The 20,766-nt window shown below is 34.7% G+C and overlaps 1 protein-coding gene across 2 annotated transcripts in view; it reads left to right on the top strand.

The window, feature by feature from the left end:
* Nucleotides 1-20,461, top strand: part of LOC147835500 (uncharacterized) — a 345,699-nt gene extending 325,238 nt beyond the window's left edge. The window contains exon 3 of one of the 2 annotated variants that reach the window (XM_087264220.1): nt 17,738-20,461. In XM_087264220.1, coding sequence (XP_087120346.1) covers nt 17,738-17,945 — 208 coding nt within the window. In that variant the 3' untranslated portion in view covers nt 17,946-20,461. The remainder of the gene's footprint in view (nt 1-17,737) is intronic. The other variant, XM_087264219.1, reaches the window with a different exon arrangement.
* Nucleotides 20,462-20,766: the final 305 nt, after the last annotated feature.

Below are 20,766 nucleotides of genomic sequence, written 5' to 3'. Positions count from 1 at the left end.
AGATGCAAGCTATTAAATAAAAAAAAATACACTTGTAAAAGTTGAGATGTTTTAATAATGTAAAGTTGATAAAAGTCTAATGATGTGAAATTGTAAAAATGTCAGAATTGCAAGTGGCAAACTTCACTTTTTTATTTATTTGAAACAGAACTGCAATATTCAAAGTCAGAATTTGAGGGTGGGACATAAAAAAAAGTTGAGATGTTTCAGAAAAAACTAATAATGTAAAATGTCAGAATTGCAAAATTAAGAGTGGTTATACCAACAATTCCAAATAAAAAAGGGATAAGTTTGTAAATCAGAACTAAGGTATGAAAACTCAGGTTTAAAATGGATGGATGGATGGATGGATGGATGAATAAATGAATGGATGAATGAGTGGATGATGGATGGATAAATACATTAGATAATTGATGGATGGAGGGATCGATGGGTGGATAGATGGAAGAATAGAAGGATGGATGGATGGATCGATGAATAAATGAATGATTAAATGAATGGTTGAACGAGTGGATGATGGATGGATAAATACATGAGATAATTGATGGATGGATGGATGGATGGATGGATGGATGGATGGATGGATGGATCGATGGATGGGTGGATAGATGGAAGAATAGAAGGATGAATTGAGGATGAATGAATTGATAAGTGATATGTGGGTGGGTGGATGAGTGGATGCACGGATGTTTTATTGAGTGAGTGAGTGAGTGGGTGGACGGATGGATTTATGGATGGATGGATAAATAAATAAGAGGATGGATGGATGGACTGATGGATGGATGGCTGGGTGGGTGGTTGGGTGGATGATGGATGGATGGGTTGCATGATGTATGGATGGATGAGTGAATGAATGGATAATATGTGCATGAGTTAATGATTGAATGAATGGATGAACGAATGAATGAATGAAGGAAGGGATGAATGAATTAATTAATTAATTAATAAATGGAGAAGTGAATGGATAAATAAATGAATGAATGAATGGATCTTTGAATGAATGAATGAATGAATGAATGAATGAATGAATGAATGAATGATCGAATGAATGTGAGTGAGTGAGTGAGTGAGTGAGTGAGTGAGTGAGTGAGTGAGTGAGTGAGTGAGTGAGTGAGTGGATGGATGAATAAATTATGATGGATGGGTGGGTGGGTGGATGAATGGATGGATGCATCAATGTTTGAATGAATTGATGGATGGATAGGTGGATGAGAGTGAGTGAATGATAAATAAGTAAATGAATAAAGGGATGCATGGATGAATGAATGTGTGAAGGAATGAGTGAATTATTGAAAGAATGAATTATTGCATGGATGGATGAGTGGATTTAGTGAATGAATGAATGAATGAATGAATGAATGAATGAATGAATGAATGAATGAATGAATGAATGAAAGTATATTTATAATTATGGAAATAAAAGTCACACGTTGAGATGTAAAATCTGCAACATTCACAATCCTGAAAGTCGGGACTTAAAAATGTAAACTGGATTTAACAAATATGTTCTCATATATTTATATTTATTTCTCATTATTATATTTATTATTTGTATTTTTATTATTATACACACTCTTATACATCTAACCTCAACAGTATGAGAAAAAAGGTAAAAACTGGAAGTCAGAATTGTTCTTTCCTTTAGTCAGGTAGAAATATTTAGCTGTCAATGTAACTTCTTGATCAATACCTAACGAGGTTTCGTTTCAGTGAAGATGTACTGTAGGCATTAGACAGCAACACAGCTCACGCAGCACTTTCTGTACTTGGAAACCTGGGAAGAGTTTTATGCAGAATATTTGCAAGGTTTACATTAAAGAAGTTTGTGATGTGTAAGTCATTACAGCACAGTGCTATCATTCACTTTAGTGTGAGATAGTGCTTATCCTGAGGCATCTGTGCACACAATGATGGAACATCCTCACTGGAGAAATAGATTAACAATTAATTTGCATTAATAATTAAAACCAATTAAACAGGGAACTGTACATGTCATTGGTTATAGAGTCGGCTGATTTAAAAACCTGGCCACACACTGGAGATGCACTACCCTGTTGTAGTTTATATTAAATTAGGGTATGTTTTTATTTTTTATTATTATTATTTTTATTTTTAAAATTTTGTTGCATTTTTGTTGTAGTATTATTAATTTTAGTACAGGGTCACACTTAATTTTGATGGTCCAAATTTAAGTTACATTGCATCTACATGCCAACTAATTATCATTAGATTATAAGTAGGCTATTAGGTTGGGGTTAGGGTTAGTGTAAGTTGACATGTACTTGCAAAGTTTCTCATAGTCAGTTAAATGTCTTTTGAAGGCGCAGTATCAACAGATATTAAGCAGACTTAAAGTGTTACCTAGTACTGCACTAAACTAAATGTAAAAGATAAATGTTTATTAAATGAACTTAAATGTTTTTTTTATAAAATATAATTATATATTAACAATTATATATATGTTTTTTATATAATTTTTTATTTTATATTTTTACTATATATATATATAAATATATATATATATATATATATATATATATATATATATATATATATATATATTTTTTTTTTTTTTTTTTTTTTTTGTAAGTCATTGGTTACAAAGAGGGTAGATTTAAAAGCCTGACTGCACAAAATAAAATTAAAAATAACATATATTTATATTTATTAAGCAACCAGGTGACTTTATTTATTTATTATTTTTAATGTATTTTTTTCATATATTTATTTTATTTATTTTTTAGCAATTCATTGGTTATAAAGTGGGTTGATTTAAAAGCCTTAATGCACAAAATAAAATTAAAAATAAAATATTATTATATTTATTAAGCAACCAAGTGATTTATTTAATTATTTATTTATTTATTTATTTATTTCTGACGCATTCGCGTGCATATGAATGGAAGTCTAAAAGCGCAGTGTGGCTGCAGCTTAAGAGCTTGACTTGCCGGTTCAAGTGTTATTAGGATTGAAGCAAAACTCTTCAGCACCACCGACCCTCCAGGACTGAGTTTGGATATCCCTGCTGTACACAGAATTTTTAAAAAGCCATCCTAAAGAAATTGTCATTAAAATAATTGTTTAAACAACTTTTTTTTTAACAATTAAAGTCAGAATTATCAGCCCGTCTGTTAATTTTTAATTAAAAAATAATTAAATAATTATTTAAAATAATTCCCAAATAATGTTTAACAGAGCAAGGAATTTTTTACAGTATTTCCTATAATATTTTTTTTTCTTCTGAAGAAAGTCTTGTTTTATTTCGGTTAGAATAAAAGCAGTTTTAATAAAAAAAATTAAAAAAAAAAACATTAAAAAAACACTTTTTATAAAAATCATTTGCCCCTTAAGCAATATTGGTTTTCAATAATCCACAGAACAAACTATGATTATACAATGATTTGCTTAATTACCCTAACTTAACTAATAAACCTAGTTAAGCCTTCAAATGCTACTTTAAGCTGAATACTAGAATCTTTAAAAATATATAGTGTAAATATGTTATGTACCATAATCATGACTAAGATAAAAGTTTATAGAAAACATAAATGTTGCACAATTCAGAAATTGCACTATATTCCCCCCCATGCAACATGGCATAATATTTCCAACATAGAGCACTCTGTGATCCATTAATCCTCAGGATCGATGTAGTTCGGATAGCATGAGAATTCTCTGCAGAAGCCTTAAGTGTGACAAGAAAAGCAAGGGGAAAACAGATGAGATGAAGCCGGCAAATATTGGCAGTTCTTTATTGTCCGGCGAGAGGTCGTCTTTAGCCTTACTGACATTTACTTAATGAAAGCAGACACGCCGGAGAGCAGATCTATTTTCCAGCGCTCATGTGTGGAGGAGGTTAGCACTTGTCTATATCCTGCCACTGTCTTTCTAATAATGGACAGACTTACACCGCTGCAAAAAATCCCCCCCCCCCCCAAAAAAAAAAAATCTTTCACTCATAGCGTGTGGTGGTTTTGAAGCATAAATCTTATTAAAGTCTTGTACAGCATAGTATTATCAGTTCCTTTGTTCGTGTCCGAGTCATGTAGAGTCATATTAAGCATATACCATGTATACAGTACAGTGTTACTTTGTAATGTACGCTTCATCTTCTGCAATATACAACTGATGTCAAAATAAACATTTTTTATTTCCCAAATTATATTTAGACACCCTCCAGTATTTTATTTATTTATTTATTTTTAATTTTTTGTAGATTTTAACAGATTTGTGTGTGTTGAGCATTAATTAACATTAGCACCTGTCAGCTTTGATTGTGGATGTGGATAATTTTGAGCTTTTCTCAGCTAATTTCATCTTCCAGGTTTAAAATCATTATATGGGTGGGATCAAAATCAGTGGTGACGCATCGCTTTCTCATTATTATTCATAGTTTTCTTATCCTATGTGAAGGTGCTGCTTCTTAATTATTTATAACTGCATGTGCTTTCTGATGACAGACAGACCTGCCAAGACGTGAGACGGCACACGGCAAGCCGTATTTAGCTGGTTGTGAAGGGTTGTAGGGGTTTGTTTCCCTACCATTTAGACACATCACTGTGCTGCCGTGCATTTTAAACTAACTTTAATTTTACTTTGTAAACTATAAAATCATGTGGAGACACACTTTGTGTCGGATTTTAATTGTTTGTGTCGGATTTTTAAAAGACAGGGGGTTCATGACCCTTTAAAATAACTTGGGACAGGTTTTTTTCACATCATTTCCTAAATTATTTTTTCTTCTGGGGATGTCTTATTTGTTTAAATTTTTGCTAGAATTATATATATATATATATATATATATATATATATATATATATATATATATATATATATATATATATATATATATATATATATATATATATATTTATATATATATATATTATATTTTATATTTAAGGTCAATATTATTATTTTTATTAGCCCCCTTAAGCAATTATTTCCTTCCTTTTTATTTCCTTCCTTTCTTCTTTCTTTCTTTCTTTCTTTCTTTCTTTCTTCCTCTGTTCCTTCCTTTTATTTCCTCGATTATTTCCTTCATTTTCCCCTACTTCCTCTTTTCTCCTCCTTCCTTTTTTCCTTCCTTCCTTCCTTCCTTCCTTCCTTCCTTCCTTCCTTCCTTCCTTCTTTTCTTTCAGTCATCTTTCTTTCTTTCTTTCTTTCTTTCTTTCTTTCTTTCTTATTACCTTCATTTTTTCTGTTCTTCAATTATTTCCTTCCTTTTTCCTTCCTTCCTTCCTTCCTTTCTTCCTTCCTTCCTTCCTTCCTTTTTATTTCCTTCCTTCCTTCTTTCTTTCTTTCTTTCTTTCTTTCTTTCTTTCTTTCTTTCTTTCTTTCTTTTTTCTTTCTTTGTCTGTTCCTTTCTTTTCTTTCCTCAATTATTTCCTTCATTTTCCCCTCCTTCCTTTTTCCCCTCCTTCCCTTTTTCTTCCTTCCTTCCTTCCTTCCTTCCTTTTTTTCTTCTTTTCTTTCAGTCCTCTCTTTCTTTCGTTCTTTCTTTCTTTCTTACTTCCTTCGTTCCTTCTGTTCTTCAATTATTTCCTTATTTTTTCCTTCCTGCCTTTCTTTTCTTCCTTCCTTCCTTCCTTCCTTCCTTCCTTCTTTTCTTTCATTCCTTTCTTTCCTTCTTTCTTTGTCCTACTTTCTTTTTCTTGTTGCTTCACTCTTTATTACTTTCTTTTTACATTCTTCCTTTTTTTCTTTCTTCAATTATTTCTTTCTTACTTTCCCTTCTTTTCTATTTCTTTCATTTCTTCTTTCTTTCTTTCTTTCTTTCTTTCTTTCTTTCTTTCTTTCTTTCTTTCTTTCTTTCTTTCTTTCTGTCTTTCCTTTTCTTTCTATCTTTCTTTCTTTCTTTCCTTCCTCCTTTCTATCCTTCCCTTCTCCTTCCTTCCTTCCTTCCTTCCTCATTTATTTAATCTTAAATTCACTGCCCTAAAAGTGCACGTTCATGGATGATCAACTCCTCAAACTCATACTATTCTGCCAGCGACTGATCAACATTCTGATCACCGCCTGACTGAATTCAAAATGCCAAAAAGGAAAATAAATTGCAGGGTGTTCGATTTATCATAGGCAATGAGATAAACAGGGTAAGTCATCTGAGGTATTTTGCTTTCACTGGTCTTAGTATAAAAGCATGTCCAAAATAAATAGAGCTATATATCCTCTATCGGGAACAGCATGCGTTGTCATGGATGAAGAAACCCAGGCGATGATAGACAGCCGTGAAAGAGTTTGATAAGAAATTCAAACTCATTCTGTAGTTTTCTTGCCAAAACGTTCTCCATCCAATTGTTCTGTTATGTGTAAAAAAGAAGAGGATGTTTTTTGAAGCATTATGTGCTATCATAGATTGACACTGTAAGCACAGATATTTTATGAGGCTTCATGAAAAATGCTCTGCTTTTGTTTTCAACTATTCAGAGACATTCAGAAACAGTTTCCTTGTTTTCAACATCCTGTGTTTTAGTACTTGCCTACATATCTAAATACAAATTCTGCCCGTGGTGCAGAGCTTTGTAAGATATCGTGCATATTATATTCGCAAATTCCCTGTTTTCTCAGAAAGTGCTTCTTTCAGATACAAGCCATGCTGGGATGCATTATGCAAAAGAATGTGTATATCCACTCCCCTGTGTGCCGAGACGAGTGACCGCAGGCGCTTTATGAGAAGGGTACCAGAGTTGCATTTGAGTCCCTCCACCACTTCAATATTCAAGAGACTCTGTTAAATAACACGTAGCGCTGCATACATTTCCTCATATTTTCTTGCCCCAGAATACATTTCTTCTCAACCTGTTGTCTGCAGATGAGAGATTGATGGACACGCCGAATAGCTTTTCACGGTTGCTGTAGCAATTAGAATGTATGCGGGAGACAGAGCTGATCTGGGAGCAGCGACAGGCTGTCAGGCGTAAGTAAAGCTGTCATTTACTGGCCTCGGTCCTGCTGGAATGACACAGGCTGGACGGGGGGAAACACAACGCTGTAAAGAGCAAATGCTGATCTGGAATGCATCTGGCTTTCAGTTTGGATTTATATGCTTCTTAGATTTATTTTTATTATAAATCTTTCCTGACAGATAATATAGTAACTGTTGTTTTCTTACTAACAACATGGTAAATATTAACTAAAAGAGGTGGCATGGTGCCACTTCACAGCTAAAAGGTTGCTGGTTCAAGTCTCAAATGGGCCAGTTGGCGTTTCAGTGTGGAGATTGCATGTTTTCTCTGTGTTAATGTGGGTTTCTCCCACAGTTTTCCCCCACAAAGACATGCACTATCTGTGAATTGGGTAAACAAAACAAGTGTGAACAAGTGTGCATGGGTGTTTCCCAGTACTGGTTTATGGCTAGAATGGCATGAAACATAAGCTGCGTGAAACATAGGCTGGAATTTATATATATATATATATATATATATATATATATATATATATATATATATATATATATATATATATATATATATATATATATATATATATATATACATACATATATATATATATATATATATATATATATATATATATATATATATATATATACATATATATATATATATATATATATATATATATATATATATATATAATTTTTTATTTTATTTTTTATTTTATTTATTTACTTATTTTTATCCTTCGTTGTCGGCTCTTCCTATCATTGTAAAGTAGAACTGTTCACCCACCAACAGGCAACGTGAGCTGGCATTAGACTGCTGTGAGACAGGTTAGTTTTACCCTACTAATGTGAGCCATTGATGCTCTAGTAATCATGTTCAGTATGAGAGGAACCGCGGGTTCAGACATTTGGTTCGTGCCCTTGCTGAGGAGCCACTTGCACGAACCCACCACCATCTGCGAGATTGACGTAGGCGACCTGGGCCAGTTGGCGGTTTAGTGTGGAGTTTGCATGTTCTCCCCATGTTAATGTGGGTGTCCCTTACAGTTTTTCCCACAAAGACATGCACGATAGGTGAATTGAGTAAACAAAATTAACCGTAGTGTATGATTGTGTGTGAACGACTGTGTATGGGGGTTTCCCAGTACTGGGTTGTGGCTAAAAGGGCATGCATTGCATAAAACATAAGCCAGAATAGTTGGCAGTTCCTTCCGTTGTGGCGACCTCTGAAATAGAGACTACGCTAAAGGAAAATGAATGAATGAATAATAACAAAGAACATTTGAAAACTTAACCATTAACATAGGCAAGGCAGGTCAAATTCAATTTTAGAGCACATGTAATACACAGTGGTAATTCAAAGTGATTTACAGCAACAAGAATGCAAGAAGCATAAAAAAAACAAGAATAAGAAATAAAAATGAAAATGAAAAACAAAGAAAAAAAAGATTAAAATGTGTTAAAAACAGCCTTATTTCACAAGGAAACAAACATATTTCACGTTTTGTCAGTTTAGTAGCTAATTAATTTGAATGCATTCAGTTTAGTCAAATGAAAATCTAGTTGTTGTTTTTTTTTTAAAGAGGGTGTGGCACTTAACGGCAACCCCTAAACCCAACGCTCATCGGGGGATAAGCAAATCTTACTAAATTGAATGAATGAGATTCAAGTTCACACGAATTAGCCACTAATTCTAGTCTGTCTGTGTGTTCTGGTTTTCCTGTTTTTTATTTATTTTTTATTTTTTATAAGCTTTATGTAAAATGACATGAATATGACCTAGTTGTACTCTGTTGATGTGGATTACGAGGACATGCCTGACATTCTTATAGTTCAAAAAGCTTAAAAATCATGCTTAACTGAGTATTTTCACTTTCAAAATTTGTCACAGGATTCCTCTGAGGGTTGGGGAAGGACATGGCCATTTAATCTGTGTTTTCTTACTGTATAATATACATCACGCCCAAGGAGACTCACCATTACCAATGTGTGTGTGTGTGTGTGTGTGTGTGTTGGTGCTATGTAAACATGCATTCCCTTGTGTGTGTGTGTGTGTGTGTGTGTGTGTGTGTGTTTTTTTTATTTATTTATTATTATTTTTTGATTATTAGTTGGGGGGGGGGATGGGGAGTAATAAGTGTTTTGCTATGCAGTTTCTAGGACATTCTGGGGTTACTGTGTTGGTAGGTTAATATGTTTCCAAGGTAATCTGGAGGAGTTAGTATGTTGCTATGCAGTTATTTTGCCAGATGAAAAAAAAAAAAAAAACTCTATATTACTTTGAATATGGAATGCAGTAATTCTATATACTGCACTCTTATTTAAAAAAATGCTTTTTTTTGTTTTTTGGAGAATGTTAAAAAAAAAAAAAAACTTTTTTACAGCCTAAATAAAGTTTTATAAACTAATTTCGAGAGGAGGACGTGATATGATTGATTGCAGCTAATCTGGCATTAATAATCATTGCTAGACCAGTCAGATGAATTCTAGCCTCCTTTAAAGAAGCCCATTTACCCTATCTTCCATATCTTAATTTTGAAGAAAACCCTCATCCACCCTACTCCACTCCCTTTCCTCCTTTACTAGGGAGAGCTCTCGAGACCTACCTGATCTCGGACCCAATGTCATGATTCATGACCAAGCAGGAGCCTTGGGCTCAAGTATCCCCGAGCCTTAGTGTTCTCTCCCAAGACAGCATGCCAAATCTGTGATGGATGTAAGGTTTTTTTTTTTCTTTTTTCTAAGGATTAATTTTTATTTATTTTTTTTTTCATTCAAGTGCGTCCGGAAAATATTCATAGTGCTTTACTTTTTCCACATTTTTTTTATGTTACAGCCTTATTCCAAAAAGGATTTTATTCAAGTATTTCCTCAAAATTCTACACACAACACCCCATAATAACAATGAGAAAAAAGAGTCTTTGAAATTGTTGCAAATTTATTAAAAATAAAAAACCTAAAAAATCACATGTGCATGGTTATTCACAGCCTTTGCTCAATACTTTGTTGACGCACCTTTGGCAGAAATTACAGCCTCAAGTATTTTTGAGTATGATGCCACAAGCTTGGCACACCTGTCTTTAGGAGCTTTTGCCCATTCCTCATTGCAGTACCTCTCAAGCTCTATCTGGTTGGATGAAAGGCGATGGTGTACAGCCATTTTCAGATCTAAAGATGTTCAATAGGATTTAGGTCTGGGCTATGACTTGGCCACTCGGTGACATTCACTGAGTTGTTGTAAAGCCACTCCATTGATATTTGGGGGTGTGCTTTCGGTCATTGCCCTGCTTGAAGATAAACTATAACCCCAGTCTGAGGTCAAGAACAATCTGAAGCAGTTTTTCATTCAGGATGTCTCTGTACATTGCTGCATTCATCTTTCCCTCTATCCTGACTATTCTTCCAGTTCCTGCTGCTGAAAAACATCCCCACAGCATGATGCTGCCACCACCATGCTTCACTGTAGGGATGGTATTAGCCTGGTGATGAGCGGTGCCTGGTTTCTTCAAATGTAACACCCGGCATTCACTCCAAAGAAGTCTGCTATCTCGATTCCTTCATCTAGCAAATGTTTTGTTTTATATTAAATTGTAAGTGATCATTGAAATGAATACCACAACAAAACACAATCTGAGATCTGTCATGCTTGCAGCTCAGGTGCAAGGACTTTTAGATCACTAAGAGGAGATGTCATCACAGTCGGGTATTTGAAAGTTTTAATAAAGCCGTTCTCGATTTAACAAGAGCAACAGTCATGAAAAGGCTGTTTTTATTCTAGCATTGCTGCCTCAAGCTGCTTGGCTGGTCTTATAACAACACTCCTGTGGAATTTCTATCGCAAGTAAATTAAATCTTACACTGCTGGATGTGTTTGAACTGTCTGCTCTCCTCACACTCCTTTTAGTCTGACAACACTTCTCCCCTCTTTCATTTTCTGCAGCGTGTGATCAAATTGCTTTTGATGTGACATCATTCTTTCCCAGTGTTATTTACCAGAGTGTCGGCCGGGGTCTCGGCAGACATCCTCACGATGCTCTCAGCGCAGAGACTCTGGGAAAACGTTTCCTCGATTGATGTTGCGCGTCTCTGACTGTGGTCACACACAGGAGAGACTCCCATTCGGAAAATCCCCTCGTGATGGATTGGTCTCAGACTGGAGCCTTTGATTTTGATTCTACAGTAATTTCCTGGTCTGAAGAGAATGATGCAAAGAGAATCTACAATCATTATTTATTACCACACAAGCACTTGGAATATCCTGTAGGAGAATAATCTCCATTGAATAACACTATAATGGTTTAATGTGGAGAGTACACTTGGAGTTGCCTTATGTCGCGCTCATGGGCATGATGGTGATCGAGCTGAATGCCTAAACCCTTACAGCATTTACATTTCTGAGTTTGGCTGTTGATTTCTGCTCTACCACTTTGCATTCTGCTCTGGGCATGAGATGAAAGGGATTTATAAATTGTGCTTTGGATTTCTATTGAATTAGAAATGAATTGCAAGTCCTTTGCCAATTAATGTGAGGCACACTACAGTTGAAGGAGAGTTTTTAGTGATTATTCAGCCCCTTTATAGTTGAAAGTTCAAAACATCACTTAAGATAATTCTGTCATAATATGCTCACCACTAATGTAATTTCAAACCTGTATTGTTGTTTTTTCTGTTGTCGAACACCACTAAATATTGCAATTATTTTCATTTTACAAACATTCTCCAATTAACTTATTGTGTTCCACAAAAATGTTAAAAACATGTATATATAACATTATTTTCATTCAGTATAAATGTATATATATATATATATATATATATATATATATATATATATATATATATATATATATATATATATATATATATAAATATATATATATATTATAGTTGAAGTCAGGATTATTAGCCCCGTTTATTTTTTCCCAGATTTTTGTTTAACGGAGAGCAGATTTTTTCAACACATTTCTAAACAGTTTTAATAACTCATTTCTATTAACTTAAATCTTTGCCATGATGACAGTAAATAATATTTTACTTGATATGTTTCAAGACACTTCTGTACTACTTAAAGTGACCTTTAAAGACTTCATTAGATTAATTAGGTTAACTAGGCAGGTTAGGGTAATTAGACAAGTTATTGTGTAACAAGGTTTTTTTTCTGTAGACTATCGAAAAAAATATATAACTTAAAGGGGCTAATAATATTGACCTTAAAATGATGTTTAAAAAATTAAAAGCTGCTTTTATTCTAGCTGAATTTTTTTCAGAAGAAAAAATATTATCAAACAAACTGTGAAACTGTCCTTGCTCTGTTAAGCATAATTTGGAATTAAAAAAAAGAGATTAATTAGTTTTTTTTTTTTATTGATTGACAGCACTAATGTAAAGTAATTAGTTCAGAATAAGATTGAACTTAATACTGATTGTTTTACATGATTTAATACAGTGTTTCTCAATTACGTTCCTGGAAGACCACCAGCTCTGTGCGTTTTCAATATCTCCTCAACCAAACACTCCTAAATCAGATCATCAGCTCATTAGTAGAGATTGAAAGACATGTATTGAGTGTGACAGACAAAGGAGACGTCCAAAACATGCATCTGTAAGGTTCTGATAAGCAATCAACTCATAGGAATCAGTTGCTAAGCAATCACGCTACACTTGTGACACTGTGTAGGCTTATGACTGTGTATGACTTAATTAACTGGCTAAGCTAAGCAGGACTGAGCCGGGTCAGTACCTGAAAGGAGATCACATAGGAAAATCTAGGTTGCTGTTGGGAAGTGGAGTTAGTGAGGCCAGCAATGTGGTCTGTTTGAGTCCTAATGCCCCAGTGAAGTGGAGGACACCATACTGTCAGTGAGCATGTTCTTTCGGATGAGACATTAAACCGAGGTCCTGACTCATTTGTAAGTCGATTTGGATAAAAGCGTCTGCTAAATGACTAAATGTAAATGTAAATGACTCTCTGTGGTCATTAAAAACTCCATGGCACTTCTTGTAAAGAGTAGGCTGACCAAATTCCCTCCATCAGCCCTTATCCATCATGGCCTTCTAATCATCCCAACCCACCAAATTTGCAGTATCACTGCCTCTCCACTCCACCAATAGCGGGAGTGTGGTAAGCGCAATTACACCATTGTCATGTGGCTGCTATTGCATCAACCAAGTGGATGCTGCTCACTGGTGGTGGTGTGGAGAGATCCCCTCATGCTTGTGTAGCACTTTGGGTGTATGGTCATACACAATCAATGCAATAAATACACATTACATTACATTCTTAAAAATGACCAGTAAGAAGTTACTTGCAAGACTCATTTCCTTATGAATCAGACTTTATCATTGTGTTTGGAAATGTCAAAGCCATTCAATAAATATTTAGTGACTTTAAGACTTTTACAATGGTCTTTTTATGCTTGTTTTGCTAATTAAAATAATTGCAAAAAAATCCACAGTACAACCATTGCATCTATGAGCCACGCAGTAATTAGCTTTTTTATGAATAAATTCACAGTTTTAATCAGTTGGTCTAGTGAATGACTCACCCATTAATATAGTCACTTGCTTTATTTCTATCTTAATTAGCCATTTTGACCTTTTTTTTGTTTGTTTCTTTTCTTTTTCACTGACTTGATAGGACATTGATTTGTTGCTATCTACTGGGGGTTATTTTTAAATTTAAAAGTGTAATTGTACTGTGAATTTGCTTCCAATTATGCTCAAAATTATAAAATTCATAGGTCCAACTATTTATTTTGGTAACACTTTAGAATAATGGTCTATTAGTTTATGTTAATGTATTTGCTAGCAATAAGTATGGCTAGTCCTGTGAAGCATTTATTACTTATGGTTTAACATTGTGATTGTTAACATTAATGCACAGTGAATTTACATGAACTAATGCTATTTAAGTCAAATAACATTAACTAATATTAACGATAACCCAGGCTCATTCTGAAAATGTACCCCTATATACATTTCTGGAGGGTGCCAAATGTGTCCCAGGAGATACTTTTTTTTTTTTTTTTTGCAGTGGCCAAAGTGCATGCTTTTTGAGATTTAAATTTTCAAGTGCCATCCACGCCTGCCTTTCTCGCGTAAATCCATCGAAGGTCGCTGTCGACTGACACTTTCTGACTGACCAACCGATTGTCTGACCCACCCTTTCTCCCTAAACCCAATTGAAAATGTTTTCAAAAGCACCGATTGATCCATTGCTTTTTGGATGCGTTCCTCACTAGACTCAAATCCTGTCACTGCAGTCAACTCCTCTTCTCTCACTCTGATATATATATATATATATATATATATATATATGTCCTATTTCTCCATGCCTAATATCCTATGGTCAGAAAAGGATTGTTTTTATAAATGTAGGTATTTGTGATGCAGCAGGTCCAGCGACTGATGTGTACACTGATTTTATATAAAATTCTCTTTTAAGTGTGACATGACTAAAAAGTGGCCATAAATTAATATTTTAAATATTATTATTTTATAACAAGAGGATACAGCTATATATGGTCAGTTGGTAAGTACAAAAAGGAACAAAGTCATATCGCCCTGTAGCGTTCATACAAAGTCATAGTTTGACCATCTGCCTTAAATATTCACTAATAAATCCATCAGCATCTACACCAATCATAATGCACACTCTCACAAGACTTCGAACCACAGACATATCCTCATATTACAGACAGACTGAGACACATTAACAGTCTCTTCATGACCTGACCGACTCACATTAAGGTCACCCAGAGGAACAGACCCCAGATCAGGGTGAAAATGAAGGGGAGCAGCTGTGGATTTCACAGTAAAGCTTAACCTCGCTCCCAGCACCGGAGTCCAGTATGAGGTGAATCAATCGCTTTTCGCCCTGCCTATGGGCTTCCACATATCCCGCGCTAAGCTCAGGGTTAATGACTTGTGACACGTTTAATTCCCAGAATGCCCGGTGTGACTCTGCCTATCGCTCTTCGGCATGAGGACGGGACCACCAGTGCTGTGTGGCTTTTGGCTGGCTGTTCAGACATTAGAAACGGGCCGAGTTAGCTCTTTGTCTCAGCCCGCGCATTCGTTCCATCGCTTTGGGATTTCGGAGCGTACAGTAATTCAATTGCATGGTGGAGAGCTGCTGTCACACATTGCTTAATGTGTGGGCGACCAGGCCTACCATATGGATTTGTTTGCTTTAAATGTCAAAGCGCAAGTTTCCTCCAAGGGTGTATTTTGAACAGAGGTACGATTGTGTGGTTTTTGTATTGTTTGCTTATTAGCAATAAGCGCTTCAGCATTACTTGAATTAGTCATGGGATTCTCCATCCACATGCAGAGACCCATGGTTTAAATACGCACCCAGATGAACAGAGGGGAATATGCTGATTGAGGTAATTACTGAAGGGCAAAGGGCTTACAGCATGTCAAACTCAATTACATGAGGTTAAAGAGCAGGTTATGAGTGTATGGAAACAATTATATAGGTTAATTGGTGTTATTGTAAAGCTGGTAATGTTGCTATTGTGATCATTTGATGCTTTATTAATAAAATATGTTAAAGCTATAAACATAATGTCTTCTAATGAAGCTTCTAATTTGTCAGATGTTATATCAATTTATTTGTTGTAATTAATGCTACAAAGTGCACTATGTATGACCCACAAAATAATATAGAAATAATAACTATAATATTTCAGTTTTTTTTCACATAAATGTATTTTTTTTTTTATTCTTTTATAAATTGGCATATTTGACACACACTATAAAACAGATCTATTACCAGAAAAACAAGCCATGTCAGGACAAGATTTGTATCTTAACATAAACTGTTTGTAATTATAGAGTTTTTTAACTCTTTGTATGATAAACATTTTAGGTTGTATGTCGGGCCAACACTTCATTTTCTTTTGTAAATCAGGGTCCTGTTGAGAAGCAATGGCATAGGGCAAGGCAAATTTAATTATATAGCACATTTCATACACAGTGGCAATTCAACATGCTTTACATAAACAAGAATAAAAAACACAAGTTTAAGGAAAAAAAAACAATCAAAATGATTTAACACAGATAAAAACAGATAAAAATTTTCTGCTTCTGGTCAGAATCCTGGCTGCAGCATTCTGGATGAGCTGCAACTGTCTGACTAATACGAATTAAGCACTTTTGCAGCAAACACATCACACATTCTGCTTCATTTTTACCACACTTTTGGCCTAATTATTATTTGCCTCTATTACAAGAGGCAAATAATCAACTATTTAGCCTATTGATAAAACTAAAGGTTTCTTGGAAATATGACACCATTTTAAAAGGTCAAAAACTTTTTTGTATAATAATTAATTTTGGTATCACGTCGGGGTCACCAATTCATTTACTTTGTAAAAGGCATAAATCTAATGCTCACTGTAGTTTACTCACAGAATGTTTTTCCCTTCGCACATTTTTTTCAGTTGGGTTTAATTATTAGAACTTGCCCAGTAGATACTATTGAGGCAAATTAAGCACTTTCGCAGCAAACATGTCCACATTCTGCTTCATTCTCACCACACTATTTGTCCAATTATTGTTTAACTCTATTATTACACGAGGCACATAATCAATTATTTAGCATATTGATATACCTAAAGATGTCTTGAAAATATGACATTTTAACTTATCAAAATTAAAGCACTATATTGTATGATGAACTATTTCTGTATCACATTGGGGTCAACACTTCTATTTCCTTTGTAAAAAGCATAAATCTAATACTAGGTTCAAACCAAAATGGAGTACCTCATCACCTACTCTAGTTTACTCACCGAATGTTTTTCCTTACACAATTTTTTTTCTATTCAGTTAAATTTTTAGAACTACCCCAGTAGATAAGATTAAGGCAAATAAAGCATTTTCACAAACAAACACGACGCACTTTCTGCTTCATTGTGCCACACTATTTGCCTTATTATTATGTCTCTATTATTGCATAAGGCAAATAATCAATTATTTAAAATATTGATAGACCTAAATATTTATTGGAATTATGACAACATTTTTAAATGGTAAAATCTAAGCACTTTTTGTATGATAAACTATTTAAGTATCACTTCAGGGTCACCGTTTCATTATTTGCCTAATTGTTCATTCATTTTATTTTTGACATAGTCCTTTTATCAATCTGGAGTTGCCACAGCGGAATGAGCAGCCAACTTATCTAGCATATCTTTTACACTGCGGATGCCCTTCCGGCTGCAACCCATCACTGTGAAACACCCATACACTCTCATTCACACATATACACTACGGAAAATTAAGCTTACCTTATTCACCTATACCACATGTTTTTGGACTTGTGAGGGGGGGGGGGGGGGGGGTTCAAGGCTTGTACCAGGGACCTTCTTGCTGTAAAGCAACAGTGCTACTCACTGCGCCACTGTGTTTCCCTGCCTAATTGTTATTTCCCTTTATTATTACATCAAATCTTCTTTAATAATTAATTTTCTGATTAGTTTAAGTGTTGGAGGTTCGAGCATACCCAGCATAAGATGGATAGATCGATAAATTGACCTAAATATTTCTTGAAGATATGACAACATTTTAAAAGGTCAAAATTGAAGCACTATTTTGTATGATAAACTATGTCGGTATCACGTCGGGGTCACCACTGCATTTCCTTCAAAAAATCTGGGTCTTGTTAAGAACCATTGGCATAACTCTGATAGGTCGATATATTATTAATAAATAGTGAGTATTTCTGGCCCTCAGATATCTGCAGTTTTCCCTGCACTCCTCTATAATGTAAAGCCAATGAATCTGATCTGTTCACTGAATCTCTTGTTTTTTTTCTGTATGCAGTTCATCAGTCAGTGAACAGTGGGTGATCGAGCATCTGTCGGATTCTCTGCTCAATGATGAGGGTTTCTACTGCAGTGAAGGTCAGATGGAGTGTACAGGTGCTGTTGTTCACATTGCCAAACCATTAGCAAGACTTGTTTTCCTCTCTTTGTATGTTTTTTTTTTATATTCTAGTAGACATTTGGCTTACAGAACTGACTGCCACTGAACTCAGCAAGGATTTAAGAGCCATGAATACAATGCCTGAAGGCAAAACACCCAACACACACACACACACACACACACACACACACACAAAAAAAAAAAAATGCAAAATTGTTTACTTTACTTTAAACATCCATTTCCGAAAGTCTGCTTTATCATTGGTTTGCTAAATTCTGCATGCATTTAACCACAGCATTTTTGTACTGACTTGCAAATGACTAAACACATCCTGGTTCGTGCAAGATGCTGATAAGTAGCTATGCTGTATCTGCTGTTGCAGAAGCATATCTTCAAATATTCAGACACCGAAATCCCGCTCGTCTTCTATCCTTTAGTGGTGGTAGACTCATTTTCCTCCGCACTGCAGGTGTCTGGCCATGATACAGGCGTGGGATACAGTGGGAGATAATGCTTATTCTCTTGAACTGTTGCAGAGCATTTTGATTGAACTGTCAGATCAAGTTGCTCTTCTAACAAGAAATCTGTCAAGCATGCTTTTTCACCTCATGTTTATTTTCTGCCAAGCCATTTCCTTCAAATGTCATTGTGTCATTGAGTCCACACATCATCCAGCCATCACATCACTGTGTCCCTTCAGCATTTTTCGCTAAAATGGTTTAGGAATATGTCATTTATTACTTTCACATCTAATGCAATATTTTATTTGGCTTCTTTAAAGTATGAAAGGAAAAAAAACAAAGCTCATAAGACTTTGTTTCATTTAATTTTTTATTATATCTAGGTTATGATTTAGATGTAGGGTGACATGGTGGCTCATTGGTTAGCATTGTTGCCTTACAGCATGAAGGTTGCTGGTTCGAGTCCCGGCTGGGTCAGTTAGCATTTCTGTGTGGTGTTTGCATGTTCTCCCTGTGTTGGTGTGGGTTTTCCTAGGTACTCCCAAGGTTATAATAGTTTTGGATTTTTCATTAGTTTTAGTTTCTATTTCGTTTTGACTTTTTCTTTTCAAATTCATTTAGTTTTAATTAGTTTTTAGAGGTAGATCTATTTGTTTTTATTAGTTTCTATATTTTAAAATAGCTTAGTTTTAGTTTAGCTTTTATTAATTTCAGTATTAAAGTTTTTTTTTTTTCTAAATAAGGATATTTGTTTGGTGCAATATTTAAAATGATCAGAATAATCATCAGAATAAATAATGTATAATAAAAACAAAATATTTTTTAAATATCTTTTTAGAGGACACATGACCTAAACCATCTACCACAACCATCTACCCATCCTCAAATTCAAATACAACAGCCCACAAGATAGCAGCCCTAAGGACAATATGTGTGCAAAACTGCTTCTGAGGTTAGCTACACAGTAGTGATGGGAAGTTCAGATATTTACTGCGGATGTTAGGACTGAACATGTTAAAATTATGTAGTCAATGTTAGTAATTTCACTCAGTTAAAACATCACCATGATCTGAAAAATGTCTTAAAGTAAAGTTTTGCAACCCAAATGAAGTATGCTTCACTTATATAAATTCCATTATGATTTTATGTTATGAAATTAACTTACGTTTCACCAGATCCTTTCATTTAATGTTAAGCCCTCGGTTTACCCTCATTTAGTTTAATCACAGCAGTCATGTACTGTTTGTGTTTGGTTCACTGAATCACGAATGCACTGTATTGTTCACCGCTTCTCAATTTGATCTCAGAGTAACGTTACTGTTCTAATAACTGAGTGAGAGTATATATTAGATTATTTAGAGTTAGAAATGGGTGTTAGGCTTGTTAAAAAGTAAATAGTTTGTGGATAAGTGCTTGCTGGAGACGCAAATCATTTCAAATTATTCAGTTTGATTAGGTGAAGTAGTTCAACCGGTTTAAAAGATCTGGTTAAAAAAGATAAAGCCCATTATTGGGCACAAACGTGGTAAAGTAATAGTTTTAAGTGTCTGTATTTAATGCTGTCACCGCGCTGCTGTCATGTCCATACATTGTTTTTGTCGCGGGACAAACAGCGAGGATGATTGGTGGAGAACCGTCTCGATCTGGCCAATGGCAGCAGGATTAAAGACTCTGAGGTGCTGTTCGGTCAAACATCTGCATCGTGAATTACATTTCTAAAAGTCATACAGTAAGATTATGTACTAAATACATTTACAAAGACAAAAACGAAGGAGGTTTTTGCTATAATTTTGGTCAGTTTCAGTTAGTTTTGTATGTACACAATACAGTTTCAGTTCTAGTTTTTTAAAAAACTCTCCTTTTTATTTTTATTTCAGTTAACGAAATTTTTTTTAATTTTTAGTTTTCGTTTTTTCGTTTGTTTTCATTAACTATAATAACCTTGAGTGCTCTAAATTCCCTCGCAGTCCAAAGACATGTGGCATAGGTGAATGAGTGTATGTGTGTGTGTATGGATGTTTCCCAGTACTGGTATGGATGTTTTTCCAGTACTGGGTTGCAGCTGGAAAGGCATCTGCTAAGTAAATGTGCTGAATAAGTTGGCGATTCATTCCGCTGTGGCGAATCCTTTTGAATAAAGGGACTAAGCTGAAGAAAAATAAATGCATGAATGAATGATTCAGATGTTTCAAGGAAAAAAGTCTGCCCTAAAATGAAATTAATTATGTTAAAAAATTAATCCTATATATCATATTAGGGGTGTATTGGTACATGTGTTCATCCCGAACCATCACAGCACGGTGGTCAGAATCCAGATGTGGGTCACTGTTAGGCAGTGTGTCACTGTGGGTCACTGTTATGCCGAGTTCAGACTACATGATTTTAGCCCTGACTTTCACTCGCCAACAGGTTTTGAAAAATCGCCGACAAATGCCTGAAATCACAGGCAAATCAGTGCTCATGCAC

The sequence above is a fragment of the Danio rerio genome, chromosome 8 (genome assembly GCF_052040795.2).
Source record: "Danio rerio strain M-AB ecotype USA chromosome 8, GRCz13ab, whole genome shotgun sequence".
NCBI classification, from domain to species: domain Eukaryota; kingdom Metazoa; phylum Chordata; class Actinopteri; order Cypriniformes; family Danionidae; genus Danio; species Danio rerio.
This window is presented reverse-complemented; position numbering and strand designations above follow the sequence as displayed.